Genomic DNA, 23,930 nt, shown 5'->3' with positions numbered 1-23,930 from the left:
TGAGCCACAGGCTTTCTCCCCGAATCCAGGAGCTTAACTGTTTTTTGCACAATTTACGGCTGAAATTTGCGCAATTTATTTTAAACAAAAAAGAATAATTTACAGAAGTTCCAACAGCAGGCCCGGCTTGTTGCACACTGAATCAGGCCCGCTGGGAGAAGACGGAATGGGGCTGGAGGGGCCGAGGCAATGAAAGCTCATTGATCTCCACTCCCCAACCAGCTTCTTCTGACATGCCTACCAGGAACTGACATACTGTGCACCATGCGTGATTGGAGCTCTCTTCAAGCATGGAGAGGAACTGCAATGAGCAGCATTGGGTTGTAGTTTAGTCGGCAGTAGAATGCCTCTTGCCAGGCCTGGTCTTCTGACCTTCCACAACACAGCGGGACCTTCTGTTTGCTGTACTAAAGCCTCCTACCCTGCTGGCTCCCATATCCAGCTCAAGCCTCAAGGTCCAGCAAATGACCTCTGGGACCCTCGGATAAAGGACACAACCTAGTTCCTGGTACAACGATTCCACAGCACCGATGCTGATCTACAAAATGCTTTTAAAACTCTAGATAGCTTTACAAGTGTGTCAGATGTGGATTCAGCTGGTTTTAATTTTGTGCCTTTAATTTACATGTCACTCCCTCTAATTCTGATGTTCAGGTATAAGTGTGATGCTTATTTAGCAAAAAAAAAAAAAGCGTGCAACACACACAAAAGCAACACACACACACACACACACATACAAGAAGAAGGAATCAGCAGCCTCAGCAGGCCCCAAGGTTTGCAGAAAAGACCAAGTCTTCTCCTCCATTGTTTGAGTGGCATCCCTTCAGATATTTGAAGAGCCTTAATCTTCTCCGGGCTAAACACACTCAGCTCTTTCAACTGTTCCTTATAGGACTTGGTTTCCACACCCCTTGTCATCCTGGTCATACTCCAGTTTGTCATCGTCCTTATATGGTGGTGCCCATAAACGGCAGGACAACTGACAGAGCAGAGAGGAGGAAAACAACGGAGGGGTGAGAAATTGGAGAAAGGGCAAGGAGAGAGGAAGAGAATATAATACTAGGAACGTTCCCTTCCATCCACAGCCCCCTGTGCCACCCGCCCCAGAGGGAGAGAGAATCAACAAAAATTGCCCCCCTTCCATTGGTGGGAGCATCCCATGAGTGGAGTTCTGTTCACAGGAACCCAGGATTCAAGCTGCTATTTACAAAGCACCATCAACGGCACATTACAGAGTAACAAACAAGATAAAAGACCCCAAGGAGTTTACAATGTAAAATTAAACACGGGGAGAGGTAATAAAGGGAGAGGAGGAAGATTTGAATGAGGATAACATGGAAAGAGCACGTGTTCAGTTCAGTTACATATCCTCAGGTTTCATTCAGATCAATTTCCCATACATAGGCTTCATTTCAGTCAATGATGAAACATCTCAGTTTAGACACTGAACTTCATTGGTCAGTATAACTCTTTACAAGACTCCTCACCCCACAGGTACATCTCAAGAAGAAAAATAAAACACAAAAACGTGCACACAGCGTCATAAAAAGCCAAATTTCTTGGGCATCAGGAAACAAAGCAGCCAATTATCCTGAGAACAGTCCATGTCAAAACAGCTCTCTGTGCAACAGTGTCTTACACTTTCCGCCGCTAAGGCAGAACTTTTGGCATTTGCAAGTACAAGTTCTATTTTTGTTAAGTTGACCAAGGGTCAAAATGCAGAACAGGAGGCAGAGTAAATATGAGAGTAAAATAAATGGATTTGGGGGCGGGGGGGGGGGATCCCAGAACATGGCCATGCAGGACATGGAATAACGGGCTCAAGTTAAAGGAAGCCAGATTCCAGCTGGACATCAGGAAAAACTTCTTGACTGTTAGAGCAGTGCGACAATGGAATCAGTTACCTAGGGAGGTTGTGGGCTCTCCCACACTAGAGGCCTTCAAGAGGCAGCTGGACAAGCATCTGTCGGGGATGCTTTAGGGTGGATTCCTGCATTGAGCAGGGGGTTGGACTCGATGGCCTTGTAGGCCCCTTCCAACTCTGCTATTCTATGATTCTATGCCACATTCGCAATAGCCAAGGCTCTGGAACTACGTGCCAAGGGAGGCTAGGCTGGATTTCTCTGTAGTCCTTCCACCAGCAGGCAAAGGCATTTCTATTCAGGCAGGCATTTGGCATTTAGGCTACTTTGTGGCTCAAGGGTTTTAAATTGGTTAGTGCTGTTTATTTCTTTTACTGATGTGTTTTTAATCTAATTTTTTAGATGTTGTTTTAGATTCTGTATTTAGGCTGGATTTTAATGTTAGCTGCCCTGATTGCCATTTTCCCTAAACTCCCAAAAGACAAAGGCTCCTTTCTTTCGAAGTTGTAATTCTCAGATTTCAAAGTTATCTCTGTGAGATCTGAGAGTTACAGATCTCTTTCAAAGGGGGCTTCCGAGCTAGTTCAGGTGGTCAACAAAGATGAACCATGCTGAACTTAAAACATCCTGAAGACTGTTTTCAAAATTTGGCTTCCATGGTGGTTGGTTCCAAGGCAAAGATACAAAGGTATTTCTCATATAAATCAGGCGTCTTTTAAGGCTGATGCTCCCATCTCCTTTAGCTTAGCAAAAACCCTGCTCTTCTCCAACTTACATATTATAGTTTGGATTGTGTGAATGTAACAAAAGTGTTTCTTTCAAAAAGTTGAATTTTCATGCAAAACAGAGAAACCTTTTGTTGCCTCAGCAGCTAACATTAAAGTGCTGCCTGCCATTTCAGAACTTGGGATAAGATATAATGCCACTGTTCACCCCAAGTGACAGGCACAGCCTTTTCTACTCCGATTTTAAATGCATCCATCTTTTTTTTTTTTTTTAAAGATGCTGCCTGTAGCCAAAATGCGTTCAATAAAATCAATACCCAACAGGATGCAAGGAGCAAGCAGAGGTGACATCTTTACCAGCGAAGCGATGATTTCCCGGGGAAATGAGGGGCAACAGTTACAGTGTTCCAGAAAGAGCCTGAAGGAATAAACTGGTCATAAAACATAATATGCTAGCATTCGGCAGGGCAGTGCCTTTGGTTGGCATTGTATAAGTTCCTGCTAGGTCTAATTCCTCCTGAAGTGGTTTGCCTGTGTCAGGGCTGTACCACTTCAGAATGAAGGTGGGCACAGGGGTCTTTTTATATGGAGGAGTATTCCATGACATGAGTCCCCCCCACCTGCAGCCTGAATTGATACAGCCCAGATACCAGCTGGGGAGGGGCTGTAGCTCAGTCGTAAAGCACATGCTTTGCATGCAGAAGGCCCGGGGTTCAATTCCCAGCTTCTCCAAGTAGGGCTGGAAACCCTGGACAGTTACTGCCAATCAGTGCCGACAATACTGGGCTAAATGGATTACTGATCTGACTCAGTATAAGGTGACTTCCTATGTTCTCATGACTACTCTGAGCACGAGGATCCAGTCCTAACAAGCAGATGATAAGATGATAAACCTATTAAGCTGTGTTAAAGAACATTAGTGGTGGGCATGTTTAGCCTGGAGAAGAGGTGATTGAGGGGAGACATGATAGCACTCTTCAAATACTTGAAAGGTTGTCACACAGAGGAGGGCCAGGATCTCTTCTCCATCATCCCAGAATGCAGGACATGGAATAATGGTCTCAAGTTCCAGGAAGCCAGATTCAGGCTGGACATCAGGAAAAACTTCCTGACTGTTAGAGCAGTACGACAATGGAACCAGTTACCTAGGGAGGTTGTGGGCTCTCCCACACTAGAGGCAGCCGGACAGCCATCTGTCAGGGATGCTTTAGGGTGGATTCCTGCACTGAGCAGGGGGTTGGACTTGATGGACTTGTAGGTGCCTTCCAACTCTACTATTCTATGATTCTATTCTACAAAATGATTCGCTCCACATTGAGAAGGTTTCTAACGCAGCCCTCTCTCTACATCAGGGGTGGAAAATGTGTTGTCGAGATGTTGCTGGAGATATGTCCAGATGCTGTGAACTGCAACTCCCATCATGTCTCACCAACGACTATCCTGGCTAGGCCTGATGAGCGTTACAGTCCAACAACATCCAGAAGCCCACAAGTTGCAAGGAGTTGTAGTCTACCAGGCTGGGGAAGGCTGTTTCAGCTATGCTTAGCTAGCCATGTATGCTTAGCTAGCCATGTACATCTGCACTGTTTTTTTTTTTTTTTTACAATGTGAGCCTCCCATATCTGAGGATTGGGGATATTTTGGCTGACCAAAATTCATGCTCAGGACCTCTTCTTGATCATCCCTGAGTGCAGGACACGGAATAATGGGCTCAAGTTACAGGAAGCCAGATTCCGGCTGGACATCAGGAAAAAACGTCCTGTTAGAGCAGTATGACAATGGAACCAATGACCTAGGGAGGTTGTGGACTCTCCCACATTAGAGGCCTTCAAAAGGCAGCTGGAAAGCCATCTGCCAGGGAGGTTTTAAGGTGGATTCCTGCATTGAGCAGGGGGTTGGACTTGATGGCCTTAGAGGCCCCTTTCAACTCTACTATTCTATGACCAACTCCTCCCTTTTCCTAATGCATCCTTCACCTTGATTTCAAAGGCAGTTAGAAAGCAGTGGGAAGTCGTGATATTTTCCAAATGCCACCAAAGCACAACACACTCCTGGACCTGGAGAATGGCAGCAGCGCTTCCTAACCCCAGGCTGAGCTCCCCCATACCCTCCCCCCCCAGAGTTCAAAAATGTGCTGTGGAGCTTTTCCATGAATCCAACCTTATCCATCCTCACTCGCTTCCTTAGTGATGTATTGGGCTCCCAGCACCCTCTTCTCACACATTGACCCTGTTCAGAAAACACCTTAAACCATGGCTTTTAACCACAGTGAATACGGCGTTTTGCTGTATTCACTGTGGTTAAAGCCGTGGTTTAAGGTGTTTTCTGAACAGGGCCATTCAGTAGCAGCAAACCAAGGTTTCCCACTAAACTTTACGCAGCTCAGGGAGCTGCAGCCAATCCAGGATCCATTTGTGATGAATGCACTTGTATAACACACGTTTCCAAACATGTTTCTTTCATTCACACAATCTATTTTTAACTGTATGTTTAAACTCATCTTAAACAAAACCCACTCCTAGATGAGACATTGTAGAGCACGGGTGATGAACCTCTCACAATTCGGCCCTCCAGGGAGCCCCGGGAGGCTGCCCCCCCTTCCCTCCCCCACCAATCGGTTGGTGGTTTCCTGTTTTTTGTATGTTTCTCCCCACTCCAAGAGGCTGAAACCCCTCTCCTAATTTATTTATTACATTTATATACCGCCCCACAGCCGAAGCTTTCTGGGTGCTGCACAAAAGTTAAAAACAGTAAACATTAAAAACAAATATACAAAAATTTAAAAGCATAGAAACAGCAATATCACTTAAAACAACTATTCTGGGGTCAGTTGAAAATACAACTCAGAATATGTTATTAACTGCCTGGGAGGCTTAACTATTGGCACTCAATGCTTTAAGCTAAAATATGCTGTATCAGTCCTTTCCCCTTTGGCCTTCTCACCAATGAAATACACCCACCTAAGAACTTTTCCGAAATGTAATTCAATGCTCAGGCTGTAAGAGGTTTGACACCCCTGTTCTAGGGCACAGAAAAATGAAGTGGCCATTGGGTTTTTGCATGGCTGATAGCAGCTGGCTAAATAATAATGATGATGATGATAGAACATGAGAGCCAACATATATTTCCCATGTAAACATGGTCATACAAATCAGTATTCAGATGCAATCTACCAAATCCTAAAGATCAGCCCACACTGGCTGCGGATGATGGGAACTGTAGTCCAAAACATGAGGGGAGAGCACTAAGTTGGAGAATGATGTTAAAGAGGAACAGCCTAGGCAAAAGGCTACTATAAAAACTGTTGCTATGGGAAAGTCACAACTAGCATGCTCCCTTTAAAACCTATACAAGGCACAGTACAAACGTACCATATATAAACAGCTGTATTGCGAGCTTTCATTTTACAACTATGAAACACCACAAAAAGCATTTCAGAGACAGGCCAGCCCAACTCAGCGAGCTGCTTGTTACAAAAACAATCAGCAACGATAATCAGCCCTACGCAGAGGAATGCATGATAGTGGTTTGTTTGACAGGTGTGTGAGTGCTCCCAAGGAAGGGATTTAAGACTAATATTACATACAGATCAAAAGAAGTGTCTATAAAATGTCCACATGTGGACTAATTTCACAAACCCTCAAGCAAGTGACTCATTGCTGCAGTTAAAGGCCAGATTTAAACCAGATCCAGGTTCTTCCCTCTCATTCTCTCATTCTCTCTCTCTTTCTGTCTCTCTCTGTGTGTGTTTCAAACACACCCTATTACTTGATTATTATAACATGTAATAAAACTACCTCTCGTTAAAGACTACCTTTCCTACTTGATTTGCTAAAGAACTTCTTGTACTCGCCCATCCATCACAGCATAATTGCATCTTGCAACAGTTCATTCTGCAGTGCAATGAAATCCGTTCATGGGCAAAGTAAGAACTGATTTATGATCCATGACACATATAAAGCCTTCCTGTAAAGGTTCTGAAGGCAAATCCTCTATTTTTGTTCCACTTCAAGGTTGCACAATCCTCCCTCTTTTTTAAAGATACTGCTCTGAGTAAACATCTATGCATGTTATATATAGATATACATACACACACGGTTCTACCTATAGTAAAATGGTTTTTGACTATCTATATTTCCACTTCGACATCTTAACCATTCTTGTAAGAGATTTGTACACAAAAGTCTTAAGAAATAAATAAGTTGTCAAGAACAGCAAAATAGAAATATATAAATACAGCTGCAACTTTTACAGCACATATGCATGTATACTCAGAAGTAAGGCCTTTGCTAGATGACGGGTTAGCCCAGTGTGAACCCCAGGCTCGCCCCTGTGCGTCCAGATGACACACAGGGGATCCCGGGCTCAGGCAGGGGTCAACCCTCCCTTGGCCCGGGATAACCAGCACCGCTTTTGGCCCGGTATTTTCCGTGGCCTCGGGCTGAGCCCAAGACCGTGGGCGTATAGACCGGTCCACCGCTTTTCCAAGCTACCACAATTACTCACGAGTAGCTGAGAAAAGCGGCGGACAGGGCACAGTGCTCCTCAGGAGCGCTGCGGCCATCAGTTCAGGGTGGGTTGATCGGGGGACATTGGAGCCGGGGGGGAGTGAGGAACCCTTTTTTAAAAACAACAACACCTTACCTTTATTGTTGGTGCACTCCTGCGCACATGGCCCTTTAAAACTAAAAAAATAATAATGGTGGATGCGACGGGTCCTTCCTGCAGCCTGTCGCGTTTTACATGTAGACAGAGGTGACGGTCCACACTACTTGTAGCACGAGCTCACCCCTCCTCCTGCATGGATTCCAAGGTAAGTCTAGCAAAGCCCTAAGTCCCATTAAATTCAATGGGACTTACTTCCCAGGTAAGTGGGTACAGGATTGCACTATTAAACTGTTACACGAAGTGATTTTAAATTTTTCGATCAATTAAACATGTCCAAATTAACTGGGCATTTCTTTTTTAAAGAACTCAGTTGTATCCAACTGCGTCCTTCCATTCATAAACAGCTTTTTGACCCAGCTGGACAGCTTCCATGAATGAGAGGTGATGTTTGTGGCCCCCACTCCACACCCTGAACCCTCTCCCATGCTTTCCCCGAGGGTTCCCCAATCCTCTGGAGCAGATTTTGGGGGCTACAGAGGGATGAATGAGCAAAAATCGCCCGTCCCTTCCATTTGATCAAAGAGCTGCCCATGAACAGAAGGGCACAGCTGGACACAACCAATTATATTTAATACAAATATTAAAAACTGCAGATGGCACACACCATCTTTATAAAGAGAACCTCTCCCTTCTCACACACACAGGAGGAAATGCCTTATGCTCTAACTGAAAACAAAGGAAGTGGGATTTTTGTTTCAGAACTATTGTTTCTCATATGCAAATTTAATTGACTTTGACTAAAGACCAGCAGTTCCCCCCCCCCCCGCCCATTCCTCTTTTTGCTTTCCCCTTCATTATGTTTATGATTTCACTCTTATTGGTTGCAAAGGGAGGGGAATTATGTAGGCCATCTCCAAGGGCATACATTTCTGCCAATTCCAGGGATGTGTCAGGGAAGTAGGAAAACTACAAATTCTGTGGATCCCAGCATTTCCCCAATCCACTGGAGCAGCTCCTCTATGAGAGAAGATTATAACAGCTGTGATTGTTTAGCTTGGAAAAAAGGAGAGTAGGGGGAGACATGATAGAGGTGTGCAAAGCTGCGCACGGTGTGGAGAATGTGAATAGGGAGACATTTTTCTCCTTCTCTCCTAATCTAGATCAGAGGGGCAGATCTGAAATACCTTATGGCTCTGGGACACTCTTCCTGGGACCACAGGATTATTGCAACCTAAGATTTCTTTAGTCAGACACCAACCCTCCTAAATAAACTGAGTTCTCTTCTCTCAGCACATCTGAAAATCGAGAGGATGGTCTAAGGTAGCCTTGCTCAACCATGTGCTCTCCAGAAGAGTCGAACTACAACTTTCATAATCCCCCGAACTTTGCAATGTGGAATTTGTAGTTGAAACATCTCAATGGCACCAGGTTGGGGAAAGCTAGTCTAGAGGATACATTATCAAGGTATCATCCCTTCAATATCTTTTATTAGCGTATTGATATATGGTATATTTAATACAGAAATGTAGGGTACAAACAGTACAAATAAAGGCATAAAGAAAATGTGTCCTGGGCAAGTAGTCTCCCAGCGCAAATTTTGAATGTAAAGGTTATTTCATAGCTTTAATAATCAGACGTATAAAAAACCACTTGAATGTGCCCATCCAGTATCTAATGTTGCCAACGATCAACAAATCTGCTGGCTTCCATACTCTGGGGCATATAAGATTTTGTTCTGATTTCCTAAAACATTACGAGTGCAGATTTTATCTTTTACAGACAGTTTTCAAAGTATCCATTCAAAAAACAATACCCTTACATTGAAAATGAACTTCAGAAAGAAGTGCAAGATGTTTCCCTGAAGACTGATTTATAGGTCCACAACTCAGACTGGAAACATTAAGGTCAGGATCCGTGCCCTCCACACTTCCTAACCTCCACCTCCCATGAACATTGTTCTATGAGCAGGTTTCCCCTATCAGTGAACCACCACTAACTAACTCAGCTGTGAAGAGCTGCACATATCCGCTGCTGTGTACAGCGCACAGACAGGATTAAGTCTGTCCTTCTTGCCTATTAATCTTAATTGCCTGAGCATTAAGATTTGTCAATCAACCCCTGTCCAAGGAACCATTAAAGTATCAAAGAGTGGATGCTTAATTTTTCTATGGTGTCCCTCTTCTTTGGGATTTTCTCCCCCTAGAGCAACCTTCCCCAACCTGGTGCCCTCCAGATGTGTTGAACTACAACTCCCAGCATGCCCACAGCATGGCTGGCCTAAGAGGCTTGGTGGGCATGGTCTCCCTCTCATTTGGGTGGAGGGAGGACAGTAAAAATTTACTTTTTTCACAGAGCCTTCAGAGATTGGATTTAAGCAAATTATTCTTGCTCCATTACTTGTTCGGATGCTCTGCTTTGTTTCTCTTGCTGTTTTTGCCTATTGGTTTTTAAATTTATTTTCAAGAATTTAATTGTTCAAACTGCAAATAGTTCTACGCTTGCTTTTTATTGTAAAACCATCTTGGGAGCCATTATAGTTGAGGGTGGCCTATAAATACAGCAAATAAAATAAATGATAGATCAATAATGACCTTCATTTGAAAGCATATAGCCAGTGGCATTATGTTCTCTTCTGATATCGCTGGGAAGGGATGTGGATCGAGGGGTGGTTATGTCCAAACCAAACTGGATTAAATTCGCCTGGAGAAAGAGACTGGGTTCAGACAACACGATAACCAATGGTGGTTTAAATAGTCGATGGTTGGTTATTTAACCCACCATGGGTCATTGTGTTGTGCGGAGGGAGTTTTTTTAACCAATGGTTGGTTATTTGGCCAAAATAACTAACGCAAATAACCAACACTCTGCAGGTTAACTGGCTGCCAATTAGTTTCTGAGCAAAGTATAAAGTGTTGGTTATCACCTTTAAAGCCCTACATGGTTTGGGTCCAGGTTACCTGCGGGATCGCCTTCTCCCGTACAATCCGCCCCGCACACTCAGGTCCTCTGGAAAAATCTACTTCAGCTAGCAAAAACTCGATTAACAACTGTTACCCAGAGGACCTTCTCTTCTGCTGCTCCCAGACCGTGGAACGGCCTGCCGGAGGAGACGCGTCAACTTAACAGTCTACTAGCATTCAAGAAAGCTATAAAGACTGATCTCTTCCGGCAGGCCTATCCAGTGGAATTTTAAGATGTTTTAAAAATGTTTTTAGGATGTTTTTTAGGATGTTTTTAACAATGTATATTATGTTTTAATTGAGTGTTATGTATTTTATCGTTTATTGTTGTTCCCTGTCTCGATCAAAATGGAGAGGTAGGTAAGAAATATTATTATTATTATTATTTGAACCACCACTGATTGTGCTGTGTGGAGAACACCTTTGGTTATTTGCTCGGCCACTGTTGGTTATTTCATCAGCCACAGAGTTGCAAGGCAAGAGCACTCAAAGCAGTGGCTGCCACTCTAGTCCAACTGGCAGGATAGATTTTCAGCAGCAATGGCTGATGGGATACTAGTGGGAGGGCTGAGGGGGGAGAGAATGCGGGGGATGAATGAGTCAACTCAGCATGGACTAATAGCCGACTCAACACTGATCCTAATCCACACCACGGTTGATTATTATCGTGTTGTGTGGGGAGTACTCCCTAGATAAACTACTGCCGAGTTGATTATGACCCCACCGTTGACTATCATGTTGTCTGAATGCAGACAGAATCTATCTGGGACCAAAAAGAGAAGGCGAAAACCGCTCCTAAGAAAGATATACCGTATTTCTTCGATTCTAAGACACACTTTCCCCCCCATATAAGCATCTCTAAAAACGGGGTGCATCTTAGAATCACGGGTGCGATTATTATTCTTAGAATCAAAGCTTTTTTTCTGTTGGTGGTACTAAAATTAGTGTGCGTCTTACAATCGATGGCGTCTTACAATCGAAGAAATACGGTATCCAGCAAAATCCATCCGAGCGACTTGTCAAACACCCAGTATGAAAGTCTATTCATGGCTGTTATTCTATTTATGCCTCGACATTAAGGAGACAGTACAATGCTAACAGTCGCCTGTTCACATCCCAAGCTTACAGATCCAAGCACGATGGTAAATGTTCTGGCAACTCACCCAACTGATGATATATCAAGGACAACGCAGGGCTAGAACTGCTTTGCTTCTTTCAGGGCGACTCGGTCTTGATGCTTTTACTACAAGGTTAACAGAAGATTCTCCCCCAAATGAAACCACTTCTGGAAAACTGACACATTTATCTGCATATTTCACAAACACAAATACTATGTGTATGTGCGGCAGTTAGTGTGTCTGTGGAATATCTCTGTACTTCTCTCACTCCAACGCCAAGGCTTATAAATTATTCCTGTGCCAGAGCAGCTGCAAGAACAAGGATTATATTATTTCTCCAGCGACAGCAGCGTGCATGGCACCTTTCAGAGTTTCACAAGGAAAAAAACACGATAGGCCCCTGACCCCAAGGAGCTTCCTGTCCAAAATCAACAATGCGAAAGACAACAGGGAAAGGAGAGGGACAATGTAGGCGAGCAAAGACAGCGACCTAGACTTGCTTTTAGTTACACTTAAATCCAAATTAAGGAGTTACACCCAAAGCCATATGGGAAAGGAGGCCACTGAGCAGCGGTTGGGATAGCATGTGAAAGGGAATCTCCGCTTTCATCTGTGATTGGAAATAGCAACAGGCATTCTTCTCCCCTCACAGCGGCACACAAAGGGGAATCGCTATGGAGAGGGAAATCTCTATGGGCTGGGCAAGAATACCTACACGGGCCAGATGGGGAACGTCTGCAAACTGGAGGTTCCCCATCCCTGAAGCAAATGCTTCTCTTTCGCAATCAGACCCTAGAAGAGTAATTCCCAGAGCAACCTCATGGTTCAAACTCGGTCAGACTGCAATCTCCAATCCCGGACTCCATCACCGCTAGTGTGACCATCGGAGGAGGACCCAGCCCGTGGAGCTTGTTCCGGCGTTGCTCCCAGGTAGCTTTGCTTCTTCTTACTTTCCTCCTTTGTGATCATCTCACATCTCCGTGTTCGTTAGGTATCATCAGGATGGGGGAGATTGCTAAAAGTCCCCTTTTGCAAACCAATTTGATCATCTCAAAGACTGGAAAAGCAGATGGCAGCCTCTCTAATGTATAGGCATTCATAGTTATTTAGTATTTAATGAGGAAGAATTTATCCTAATTAAGTACTACACCCTAAATTATATAGTACATTTATTATGCTGATATCCCATGCATTTAAATACATATTATCTACTAACACTGTGGGGATGGGGCGGGGGGGGGGGGAGTAGGACAACAGTTCCAAGGTAGTTTTGGCCCAGGCCTGGACTACCACTCTACAAGCCTGGGTTTGGCACACATACACACACAGGAAACTGAAAAGCCTACACTCCTCCCAGATTATGAAGCAGAGTTCAAGAGAACAGGGAGGAATGAGTGGGTGTTTGCACTGTTGTAGCAGGACTAGCAACAGATTGAGTATAAGGAAGAAAGGAGAGGGAGAAATAAAAGATAAAGCTGTGTGCCTGGTCAGCAAGGTGAGTGGTAATGCTGTTGATAGAAATGGAAAGTCATCAAGGAGAGAAAGTCTTGAGAAGAAAGATAAAAGTAGTTCAGTTTGGCATGATCATTTATTCAATTTATACCCCGCCTATCTACAAAATACCTTAGGCGGCATACAAAGTTAAAACAATTTAAACAAGATAAAAACAATCAATTAAATACCACAGGTAGCATAAAAATGCTAAAAACAATGTAAAAAGATAAAACAACAATCAATGAAACCATACAGCATAAAAACAATACATCGCGGTCAGCAACAGGGTTCTAAAACGGGAGGGTCTGCCAGAATAACAGGGTCTTTACTGCCTGCTTTAAAACATTCAAAGAAGCCAGCAGGCACATTTCAACCGGCAGGTCATTCCACTGCTGAGGGGTGGCAAGAAGAAGGTCCTCTGGTGTGGAACTGTCAATCTCACATCCATCAGTCTCAGCAGATGTCCTCCGAGGACCTTAAGTGGCAGGCTGGAACCCAGGAGAGGAGGCGCTCCCTAAGACTGAGGGGAGACATGATGGCACTCTTCAAATACTTGAAAGGACGTCACACAGAGAAGGGCCAGGATCTCTTCTCGATCACCCCAGAGTACAGGACACGGAATAATGGGCTCATGTTACAGGAAGCCAGATTCCGGTTGGACATCAGGAAAAACTTCCTGACTGTTAGAGCAGCACGACAATGAAACCCATGACCTAGGGAGGTTGTGGGCTCTCCCACACTAGAGGCCTTCAAGATGCAGTTGCACAGCCATCTGTCAGGGAGGCTTTAAGGTGGATTCCTGCATTGAGCAGTGGGTTGGACTCGATGGCCTTAGAGGCCCCTTCCAACGCTACTATTCTATGATTCTATGAAGATGCCGTGTCAAGCTTGAGTCCATTACAAACTATCCAAGTGGATAGATACATCAAACAGGCAAAGATGTGAGTGAGACTAGCATGTGAAGTCTGGAATAGAGAGGAGTGGCTGACTGTCAAGAGAACATAAGTTGGCAATGAAAGCCACACAAGACACATCAAGGAATAGCATAAAGTGATGGAATAGGAGAGAACCACAAACCAAAAAGACCCGCAACAGAAAGGGGAGAAGGTTGAGGAACAGTGGTAGTAGACACACAGAATGAACCATCTCAGAGGCAGGAGAAGAACCAACTAAGAATAGAGTGATGGAAGCAAACAAGAGTGGGTGTTCAACTGTCTCAAAGGCAGCCAAGTGGCAATCCTAGGGGCCTTTTATTTAGTTTTGGAAGCAAGAAGAACACCTGTGATTTCAGCAAAGGCATTTCCAGCAAAGAACTAAGGCCATAAAACAGATTGTCAAGAGGGTGGAGTCCAAAGTGAGACGTGAATAGCACAAGCGAGGGGTTTAGAGGCAAAAGAAAGAAGTGAGTTCAGCCAGTGTGCCTGTTGAGACAACACGCTAAGCCACGGTTAGACCACCAACCCTTTTGCAGCAAATGGTTAATGAGCATGTTTAAATCATGGTTATGCAGCCAACTTGGTTAAGAATGGTTCACACGCCATGCTAAGTCATGGCTCACACAACACACTAAGCCATAATGTTTAGCTCAAAATGCTTAACCACCATGGTTTAGCGTGTCATCTGAACAGGGTCAGTATGTAGAAGATGAGGATGGGTCTAAGGACGACAGACTTTTGCGGGTGAGCGGTGGAATGGGTGGAGTAGTGCCATATTTGAACACAATACAGAAGCAGCCAGAGGAGAGGGATGGTTAATGACATGGTGCAATAGTTGTGGGGGGAGACAGGGACCAAATGCAAGCAGTATGAAGGGGCCTGTGAAGAGATGAGATGGTCAAAGCAGAGTATCAACAGATACTCGGGCAGGGTGGGGTGGGAAGGGTTAAGAAAGGAGAGGATGGGAAGAGTAGAGGGAGGAGATGGAGAGACTACAGCGAGTAACTTCAGTTCCATCACTGAGGGAGGAGTCGAGTTCCTGGACAGAAAGTGGAGAGCGGCACTGTAGGGCCAGGCAGCAGAATTTATTTATTTGTAATATTTCTTGGCCGCCTTTCAGGGCAGAAGCCCTCCCAGGACATTTTACAACAACGGGAGCACCAAAAGGTAGAGGAGATATTCTGGGGACAGTTGGAGAGGATATGGATCCAGGGTGTTATAATGTTGCTTGGTTGGATAGGTAAGGTAGTAGAAAAGGTGGAGGGTGGATTGCATAGATTTGAGGCACAATCCTTTCTGTGTTTAGACAGGGGGGAAACCTACTACATTTCCCAGCCTTCCCCATGGGTGGCTGGGGAAGGCTGAGAATCGCAGGACCTTTTTTCTGTCTAAACACGCACAGGATTGCACCCCTAATGTAATGTAATTAAAGTCAGACAGGTTTTTGGATTCCCTTCAAACGCACTGTGCAGCTTTGCAAAGTCTCTGTCTGTGCCTTGATGGGAACTAAGCTCAGATATGGCGAGGACAGGCATTCATTTACTGTTCTCAGCTATACCAACATCAACACATTACATTAATTTTGCATTTTATTGTGTAATTAGAAGCTGAGTAATGCCTGAGCACTCACAGCAGGGAAGGAGCTTGTCCGGTTCCTGGTCAGCAGGAGGAGTTTAATGACAATGCAATAGAACAAGCCTTTCTTCTTGAGTAAAACCAGACCTTAAAGCCAATTGTGGGTGGAAGCCAAGGAACCTTTCCCACCTATTCCTAGCAATTTGCAGCATAGCCTTCCCCAAAGTGGTGCCTTCCACATGTGTAGGGCTACAACTGCTCTAGCATCTGGGTGAACTCAAGGGGACAGGAGAGACAAACTCCTCATTTGGCAAAGGCTCAGGGGCTGCACCCATCACTTTTCAACCCAAAATGTCCCTTCTCTTTGAATTTGAGGTTTTCCTCAATTAAGGCACTAAAACTGGGGAATTGGCATTTCTGCAGCTGATGCAGCTTAGCAGTTCTTAACCATTTATCCTTTGGATAGGATGTTATACATTCCAAATGTGGTTCAGGAATTTCCTTTGGCTGTATTGTGTCCTACAGACACCAGTAGCAAACATCACCAGCTGAAAAGAGACAGGTATAGATCAGGCATGCACATGCCAAACAAACACCCATAGCAGAAGGGGATGATGGGTCAATTGGCCACAGCAGGAGCGACTGAAAAGCTTGCTCCATTGCTCTACAGGGGCTCTGGCTTCCTTGTGTGAAGTAGTAAGGGTGATGTGGGGTGCACTAGTCTTCAACCGGTGAGTCGCAACCCAAAAGTGGGTGGTGAGATCACTCCAGATGGGTCACGACATTAGGACTATTAAGTATAATCCAAAAGTAAAATTGTGAAAGTGAGTCCCATGTTGAAGGTTGGAAATCTGAAGTGTGTCTCGGGTCTGGTCCAGTCCACTGCACTAGCAGCCCCAAAGTGTCTTTTAATGCCCTATAGGCTTATGTCTGACACCCCTTTGTTACGTAATAGCCAATTGCCACCCAAAATCCATCTTCCTGTCTCTTGAAAACAGAAACGTTGTTACACAACTCCTGCCAATTCTCTCTGGAATGCACTCTGTGTATTACAAGCATGGTAAGAAACACCCTCCCAAGTTCAAATAAGGACATCTGAGCTGGTAGGGAAACCGGAAAACTAAAAACAATTAGACCCACATATACTCATGACACACAAACCTGTCGTTTCTTTACCTGTGCAAACTCAAGGTAACTGCACTAAGACACTCAGCATATGGAAGATATAGAAAACACTCCCACGAGTCATGTTTTCCACATTAAGTAATATGTTTGCTTCATCTAGGAAAATGACTGGTTAAGTTCCTGATTTTTCACATTTACAGAAATAAATACTACAGCCATGTTATACATTCAGCAAATTGGTATGTAATGGAGTCAAAGAATCTCTATAGGACTCACAGAGCAATCGTATATGCATACTACACTGGCACTAGAAATTAGGGAATCTGGAGAAACTCGAAATGGACTAAAGTGAGTTCAGATTTCTAAGAATCAGACCTGTGGAATCTGCTGAGGACCGACCTCTTTTTACGCGGGCAAAAGCTGAATGGAATGGGGGACAATATACTAAATGTTACGTACTAACATAAATTATGTAAATTGTTGTGAACTTCCTTATGTAATTATTTACACATTTTCCCACATAATGGGGTTTTTTTTCAAATCTGTCTGTGAACAGACGCCAGAATGAATGACACCACACAATTGACAAAACACACACAGGTTTCACAAAATCCAAATATCTCTACTAGAAATACAACACTGCAAAAACAAAACAACGGCTGTATCCGATGCCTGTTCACCTTGGGTGGGGGAAAACGCTCAACCAAAAATGATGTAAAAATGGCAGACACCCCAGTGTCTCTGGAAACTCTGCCAGGACCAGTCAGGGACTGTATCTCTACCAGATGTCCTGTTACAGCAGTGCATCTATCATGGTGCTCATGTGTCTTGCTTTCCCCTGCTATGTAGTGGGCCTTCCACCGAATCCTATAAAACCCAGTCAAACCATCTCAAGTACAGGATTGCACTCTATAGGGGGGGAAATCCATTCTACTATTGTAAATCTGCAATCACACATATGTTTATTTGGGAGCTTCCGGATTCCATGGGGCTTATCATTATTAAATAATAGGATTGCAGTCTGAAATGGACCAACTTTTCCCAATGAGATATATACTATGCTGAGCTCTTTGGAAGAAGAATAGGATAAAAAAAAGTTACAAAAGATAACAAATATTGTGGGGTTCAGGAGTACTGAAACCTACTAAAATCAAAATTAAAATGGGCCTTGGGTATACTCTGCTTCTTTTATTGCAATGACTTGCTAGTAGGAACTTTGCCCTAAGCCAGTAGTTCCAAAAATATGTGACAGGGCACACGAGGGTACTATGAGATAACTGTGTGCTGCAAGAAATAAATTTAATTAAAGGTTCCTGTGTCCATTGTGTCTCTGTGTGAACCACTGCTCTCACCTTCCAGGCAGCCTCACCTGGGGCAGGCCATTTTGCTGTATCTTTGCAACTGATATGTTTCAACTGTCCTCAATTATTCACCCTCAGAGGATAATGTCTGCTGCATCTTTGCAAATGAGAGACACACCCAGAACAGTAATCTATGCAGACACAGGGCTGGTACCTGCCTTTTCTCAGGGCACACCCCAAATTCTTAACAAGCAGTGATAGCTGCCTTCCATAATCCTCCTTTACATACTGCAGATGAGCTCTCTAAACACATTCCAACAAAATTCTACACATTTCATGGCACACACTCAGGGTGAGGAGGAGTACAGTAAAACACATCTCAAGTTATTTATAGTATGCTGGCTTCCCTAAAAATAAAATTAAAAAGCCATAATTACTAATTTTGCAGAGAAAGAAACCAGCTTGGTAGAGAAGTTGATTGCACCAGGTTGGTAGACAAGTTGAGAAGATACCTTTCTACAGAGTAACTAACAAAGGATAGGCAAGAGTGGTGAAGGATCTTGAGGACCAGCTACATGCTACACTGCTCTTGTTTGTAATGACAGCCTGATAGATTGCCTTTACCCATTGCAAAGAATCCTCAGGAGGTGGCAATTTGTAGCACAGAAAGGGGTAGCTTCTTAACTTTTCCCAGGCCAGGCACTTTCCCAAGCCATTTCTTCCCCCAATAGGCTTGCTGACGCAGGTCTATAAGGCAAACATAGGCAGGAATAAAAGCAGCAGCGGGTTGCCCAGGAAAGCAGGCTGATATAGGGTGACCCTATGAAAAGGAGGACAGGGCTCCTGTATCTTTAACAGATGCATAGAAAAGGGAATTTCAGCAGGTGTCATTTGTATATATGGAGAACCTGGTGAAATTCCCTCTTCATCACAACAGTTAAAGGTACAGGAGCTATACTAGAGTGACCAGATACAAAAAAGGGGAGGGCACCTGAAGCTTTAACTGTTGTGATGAAAAGGAAATTTCACCAGGTTCCCCATATACTGTATACAAATGACACCTGCTGAAATTTCCTTTTCAATACAACTGTTAAAGATACAGGAGCCCTGTCCTCCTTTTCATAGGGTCACCCTAGGCTGATTAGAGGAAGGGTTAAGCATCCCAGCCCTCTACTCCTTGTGCACTGAAAAATAGTCTCTCCCAAAGTGCAGTTGTGATGGAGAAGAGGCCGTTAGACTAATGTTACACATTGCTGCAATGTAATGTGTAGTTTGGCAAGTGAGGTTGAAGTCATCTGGGTGTGAACTTAATGGAAAATGCTTTCTTGGATGCAGACCATAAAACCTTGAGAGAAGACTGACACCTTGACATGGCGAAACAAGATGAGAGAGAAGTAAATTTAATTTACTACCTTCACTATTTTATTTTATTTTTTGAAAAAGAGTTAATAAGGATGCAATCCTATACAAGTTTAGACAGAAAATTGCAATTGCTAGCATACCATAGTGAGCACGGCTGGATGTTGGGAGTTGAAGGACTTTTTCTATCCAAACATGCATAGGATTGCACCCTAACAAAAGTGAAATTCTCGCTCAGGCGAAAGAAATATGGGAAGGAGTGGAGAGAAAAGCACATGCATTGGATCACAGTGCAGAGACTGAAGACACATGATACAGCAAACTTGCAGAAGCTGAGCAGGTTTGGACTTGGGAAATTATTATTATTAGATAGATAGATTTCTAACCTGCTTTTAAAACCCTCAAAGCAATGACACCCTACTTTAAAATATAAAATAAATCATCAAACCAAACAATATTCAATACATAAATCATTAAAATAGCAAATAAAATAGCAACAGCAGATAAAGCCAAGCGCCTATATGGCGTAGTGGTTAGGGTGCTGGATTAAGAGTGGGGAGACCTGGGTTCAAGTCCCTACTTGGCTGTGAAACTCACTGCATGACTTTGGGCCAGTCACTGATTCTTATTTATTTATTTATTTATTTAGAGTATTTTTATCCCGCACCTCAGCCAAAAGGCTCTTGGAGTGGCTTACAATGTATCAATAAAGAAGACAGTCCCTACCCTCAGGCTTACATTCTAAAAAAAAGACGTGACACACAAGGAAAAGTGGATGGGGAGGGAAGAGGGAGAAAATAAAAAGAAATTAAGGAGACTGTTTAGGCTGGTGGGAAGGCCCTGCTCCGTCCAATCATCTCCCAATGGAGGGGCAAACCAACAGCTCCTTCTTCCCCACAAGGTGAAGATGTTAGCCCTGTGGGGGGGGGGGCAACTGAAGCAGGCCCCGATGGTGCCTGCCTGCTCCAGTCTCCCTCGCATCTTCTTCCCCACAGGGTGAAGATGTCAGTTAGCCCTGGGGGGGGGGGGGTTCCAACTGAAGCAGGCCCCGATGATTCTTACCCTAACCTACTTCACAGAGTTGTTGTGAGGATAAAATGAAGAGGGTCATGTACACCAACTTCGGCTCCTTGGAAGTAAGGCAGGATATATATGTAACTAAGTAATAAAAGGACAATACACAGACTGGAATAAACAGGTATTTAAAAACCTCCTAAAGGCCAGGAAAGAGGTTGCCATATGTGCTTCCCAGGGGAACATATTCCTGAGATGTAGGGCCACCATTGAAAAGGCCTTCCCCCTAGCACTTGCCAATCTCAGAGCTTTCACTGATAAACCATAGAGGAAGATCTCAGATGATGATCTTAAAGCTCAGGCAGGCTCGCATGGTTGTAGATGGTCCTTCAGATTACTTGGGCCTCAAATTGTTTAGAATAGGGGTAGACAACCTGGCGTCCTCCAGGTGTTTTTGACTACTACTCCAGTCAGAGACAGCCAGCATGGCCAATGGTCAGGGATTATGGGATCTGAAGTCCAAAGCATCTGGGAGGGGCACCAAGCTGCCTACCCCTGATTTAGGGCTTAAAAGGCTAATACCAGCTCCTTAATTTGAGCCCAGAATTGAATAGGTAGCCAACGTAACTGGCTCAGAATAGATTAACATGTTCGAAAGACCTAGCTCCTACAAAGATTCTAGTTGCTACATTTTGGATCAACTGAAGTGTCCGGACCATTTTCAAGGCCAGCTCCAGGTAAAGCTAATTGCAGTAATCCAGCTAGGAGGTAAGCAGAGCATACATTACTGAGGCAAGATCACTTTTCTTTAGATAACTTTGCAGCTGGTGAACCAGTAAAAGCTATTCCTGGCCACAATACCACCTGCATTTCTACAGTAAGTACCAGGTCCAGAAGAACTACCTGCCTCCTTACGAGGAGTGCAACCCCATCCAGCCTGTTGACCTCCATTTAGATCAACAGATTTTCCCACCCACAACACTTGCATCTTATTTGGAGTAAGCTTCAACCTGTTTGTCCTCATCCACCCCAAAACTGCCCCCAGTACACTGCCTTGGGTTCCATGATGGAAGAAAACAGAGATATAAATGTAATAAATAGTAATGACTCTGCTATCTAAAGAGAAGGGAACAGAAATAGCAGCTGAAAACTCTGAAGAAGGGAAGCAAAAAAACGTATTCAGATTGGAAGGTGGGGAAGAGAGGCACTGATACAGGTTCAAGGTAAGATGTTCATTATGGACATTCTGTGGGAAGGGAAGAGGAAGGGCTGGCTAATTTTGACTGGAGAGAAATTAAATGTCAGCAAGAGAGAAGCAGCTCAAGAGGAAATAAAAATTCTTTCTAAATGTTTCAAAATTTCCAAACATTTTACCTCTGCTTCATGTAGTTCCTACTCAGAAAGCATGACAGAAAGCACATTAAAAGCTCAACATAAGAGTACTATGATCACACCCATGTATATTTCACTGAACCTCTGAATCCAGGGAAGCCACGCTGGGCTGCAAGTTCCCAATTACTCCACTTGCAAATCCAGTTGAAAATCATGCACAAAATCCTCTCGCATGTGACAACGCACACACACATTTCATGCCATTCCAATACACACAAATGTTTTGCATGACCAATATGAACCAGGGGGAAAAGGGAGGCGAGGCGGATCGTAAGGCAGAAATCATTGTGGGTACGGGAGAGCCAGAGGCAAAGGTGAGAGAAAGCCTTTGGAAATAAACTTTTAGAGGTGAAATTTTAGCAAGGCAAAGAGGGATACATCGTTTGTGGAAGGGTGACATTATTATGAGCAGGAAGACATTCTATGTAGGGTTGCCGAGTGGCCAGAATTTTACCATTCTCTAGTGTCAAAGTAGGGTGACGTAAAGCCCAAAAAGGAAGGAGAACAATGCCCTCTTGCCTACGGAAAGACTGTTTGGTATTCTTCCCTATTTATTTCTTTATAACTAGTTGGGGTTGCTTGTTTAAATTTATTTATTTATTTATTTATTGCATTTCTATACCGCCCAATAGCCGGAGCTCTCTGGGCGGTTCACAAAAATTAAAAACATTCAAAGTATAAAACAACAGTATAAAACCATAATATAAAATACAATATAAAAGCCCAACCAGATAAAAACAGCAGCAACGCAAAACTACAAATTTAAAACCATGTTATTTAAAATTTATAGATTGTTAAAATATTGGGAGAATAAAAAGGTATCTAAAAGCATATAATGTAGGTGCCAAGCGAACCCAAAATCCAAATAAGTTACTCTTTGGAGTAAAACAAGAGTCACATTATGCTGAGAAGCACTACTTCCTCCTAATTTTGTTTAATAGATGATGATGGTGAACTTTGCACATATGTCAAGACAGGCATACTCTGCCGTTCTTTTTAAAGAAGGCGGCTTCCCTCCGGGAAAGAAAAGGCACTCTGCATGCGCTCAGAGACGCCAGAATTTGAGGTGGTGGCGTTGAAAGTTGATCATCCTAGCCCTATAGGATGCCAATTTTACATGCCAGGGATTTATCTCTCCTTCGCCCCCGATGCCTATCCCTGCCCCCCCCCCCCAATTTGGCTCAGAAAAGAGGCTTCCAAAGGTATCCGGAGGGATACTCGGAGGGGGTCGCGGGCTGACTTGAGGGGCAGGCTTGGGGGGCTCCTGTGGGGCTGGGTCCCGGGGGTGGGGTGGGGCCGCCTGTGGGGCGGGAGGAGTGTGGCCCGGGCGCCCCCCCACATCCCCGCTCCCTTACCATGGTACAGATGGAGGCGAGTCTGCGGACCGTCATCAGTATTTCCATCCGCCCGACGACCCGGAGCCCCCCGCCGCCGCCGCCGCCGCCAGCGCCATGTTGGGTCCCAGCCGCCCAACTGACAGCGGCAGCGGCAGCAGCCGCAGGTGGCGCCACAACCAACGCGGTCCGGGCTGCCCTGCGCGCAGCAGCCAAACGGCCCCGGCGTCCTCCCGCCGCCCCGGAAAGAAGGTTCCGGCCCTCCATCCGTTCCGGCCCTCCTCGCCTCCTCCGGGCTCTGGCAGGCAGAGCGGGAGCCGCCAAGGCCCGTTTCGTGGCCTCTTTTCTACCCGCTGCCCGTCCCACGTCGCTCGGGGACGTGCCCGGCGTCCGTGCCTTCTTTCCATACCCGGGGTAGACGCCAACTGAAGCTCTACTTCGGGTAGGGTGACCCTATGAAAAGGAGGACAGGGCTCCTGTACCTTTAACAGTTGTATTGAAAAGGGGATTTCAGCAGGTGTCATTGGTATATATGGAGAACCTGGGGAAATTTCCTCTTCATCACAATGCTTAAAGTTGCAGGTGCCCTGCCCTCTTTTAAATCTGGTCACTCTAGCACAGCTCCTGCAGCTTTAACTGTGGTGATGAAGAAAGAATTTCACCAGGTTCTCCATATATACAAATGACACCTGCTGAAATTCCCTTTTCTATGCAACTGTTAAAGATACAGGAGCCCTGTCCTCCTTTTTATAGGGTCACCCTAACTTCGGGTAGACCCGTTGAAATGAATGGCACTTCAGTAGGGTGAAAATATGAAAAGGAGGACGGGGCTCCTGTATCTTTAACAGTTGTATTGAAAAGGGAGTTTCAGCAGGTGTCATTTGTATATATGGGGAACCTGGTGAAATTCCCTCTTCATCACAACAGTTAAAGTTGCAGGAGCCCTGCCCTCTTTTAAATCTGGTCACTCTAGTATAGGTCCTGCACTTTAACTAGGGTGACCCTATGAAAAGGAGGACAGGGCTCCTGTATCTTAAACAGTTGTATTGAAAAGGGAGTTTCAGCAGGTGTCATTTGTATACAGTATATGGGGAACCTGGTGGAATTCCCTCTTCATCACAACAGTTA

The 23,930-nt window shown here is 44.5% G+C and overlaps 1 protein-coding gene across 1 annotated transcript in view; it reads right to left on the bottom strand.

The window, feature by feature from the left end:
- Positions 1 to 22,942, bottom strand: part of LOC134409119 (ubiquitin carboxyl-terminal hydrolase 12-like) — a 54,502-nt gene extending 31,560 nt beyond the window's left edge. The window contains exon 1 of the mRNA XM_063141701.1: positions 22,824 to 22,942. Within this exon, the coding sequence (XP_062997771.1) occupies positions 22,824 to 22,871 (48 nt within the window). The 5' untranslated portion in view covers positions 22,872 to 22,942. The remainder of the gene's footprint in view (positions 1 to 22,823) is intronic.
- Positions 22,943 to 23,930: the final 988 nt, after the last annotated feature.

This window comes from Elgaria multicarinata, chromosome 15 (assembly GCF_023053635.1).
Source record: "Elgaria multicarinata webbii isolate HBS135686 ecotype San Diego chromosome 15, rElgMul1.1.pri, whole genome shotgun sequence".
NCBI lineage: Eukaryota > Metazoa > Chordata > Lepidosauria > Squamata > Anguidae > Elgaria > Elgaria multicarinata.
This window is presented reverse-complemented; position numbering and strand designations above follow the sequence as displayed.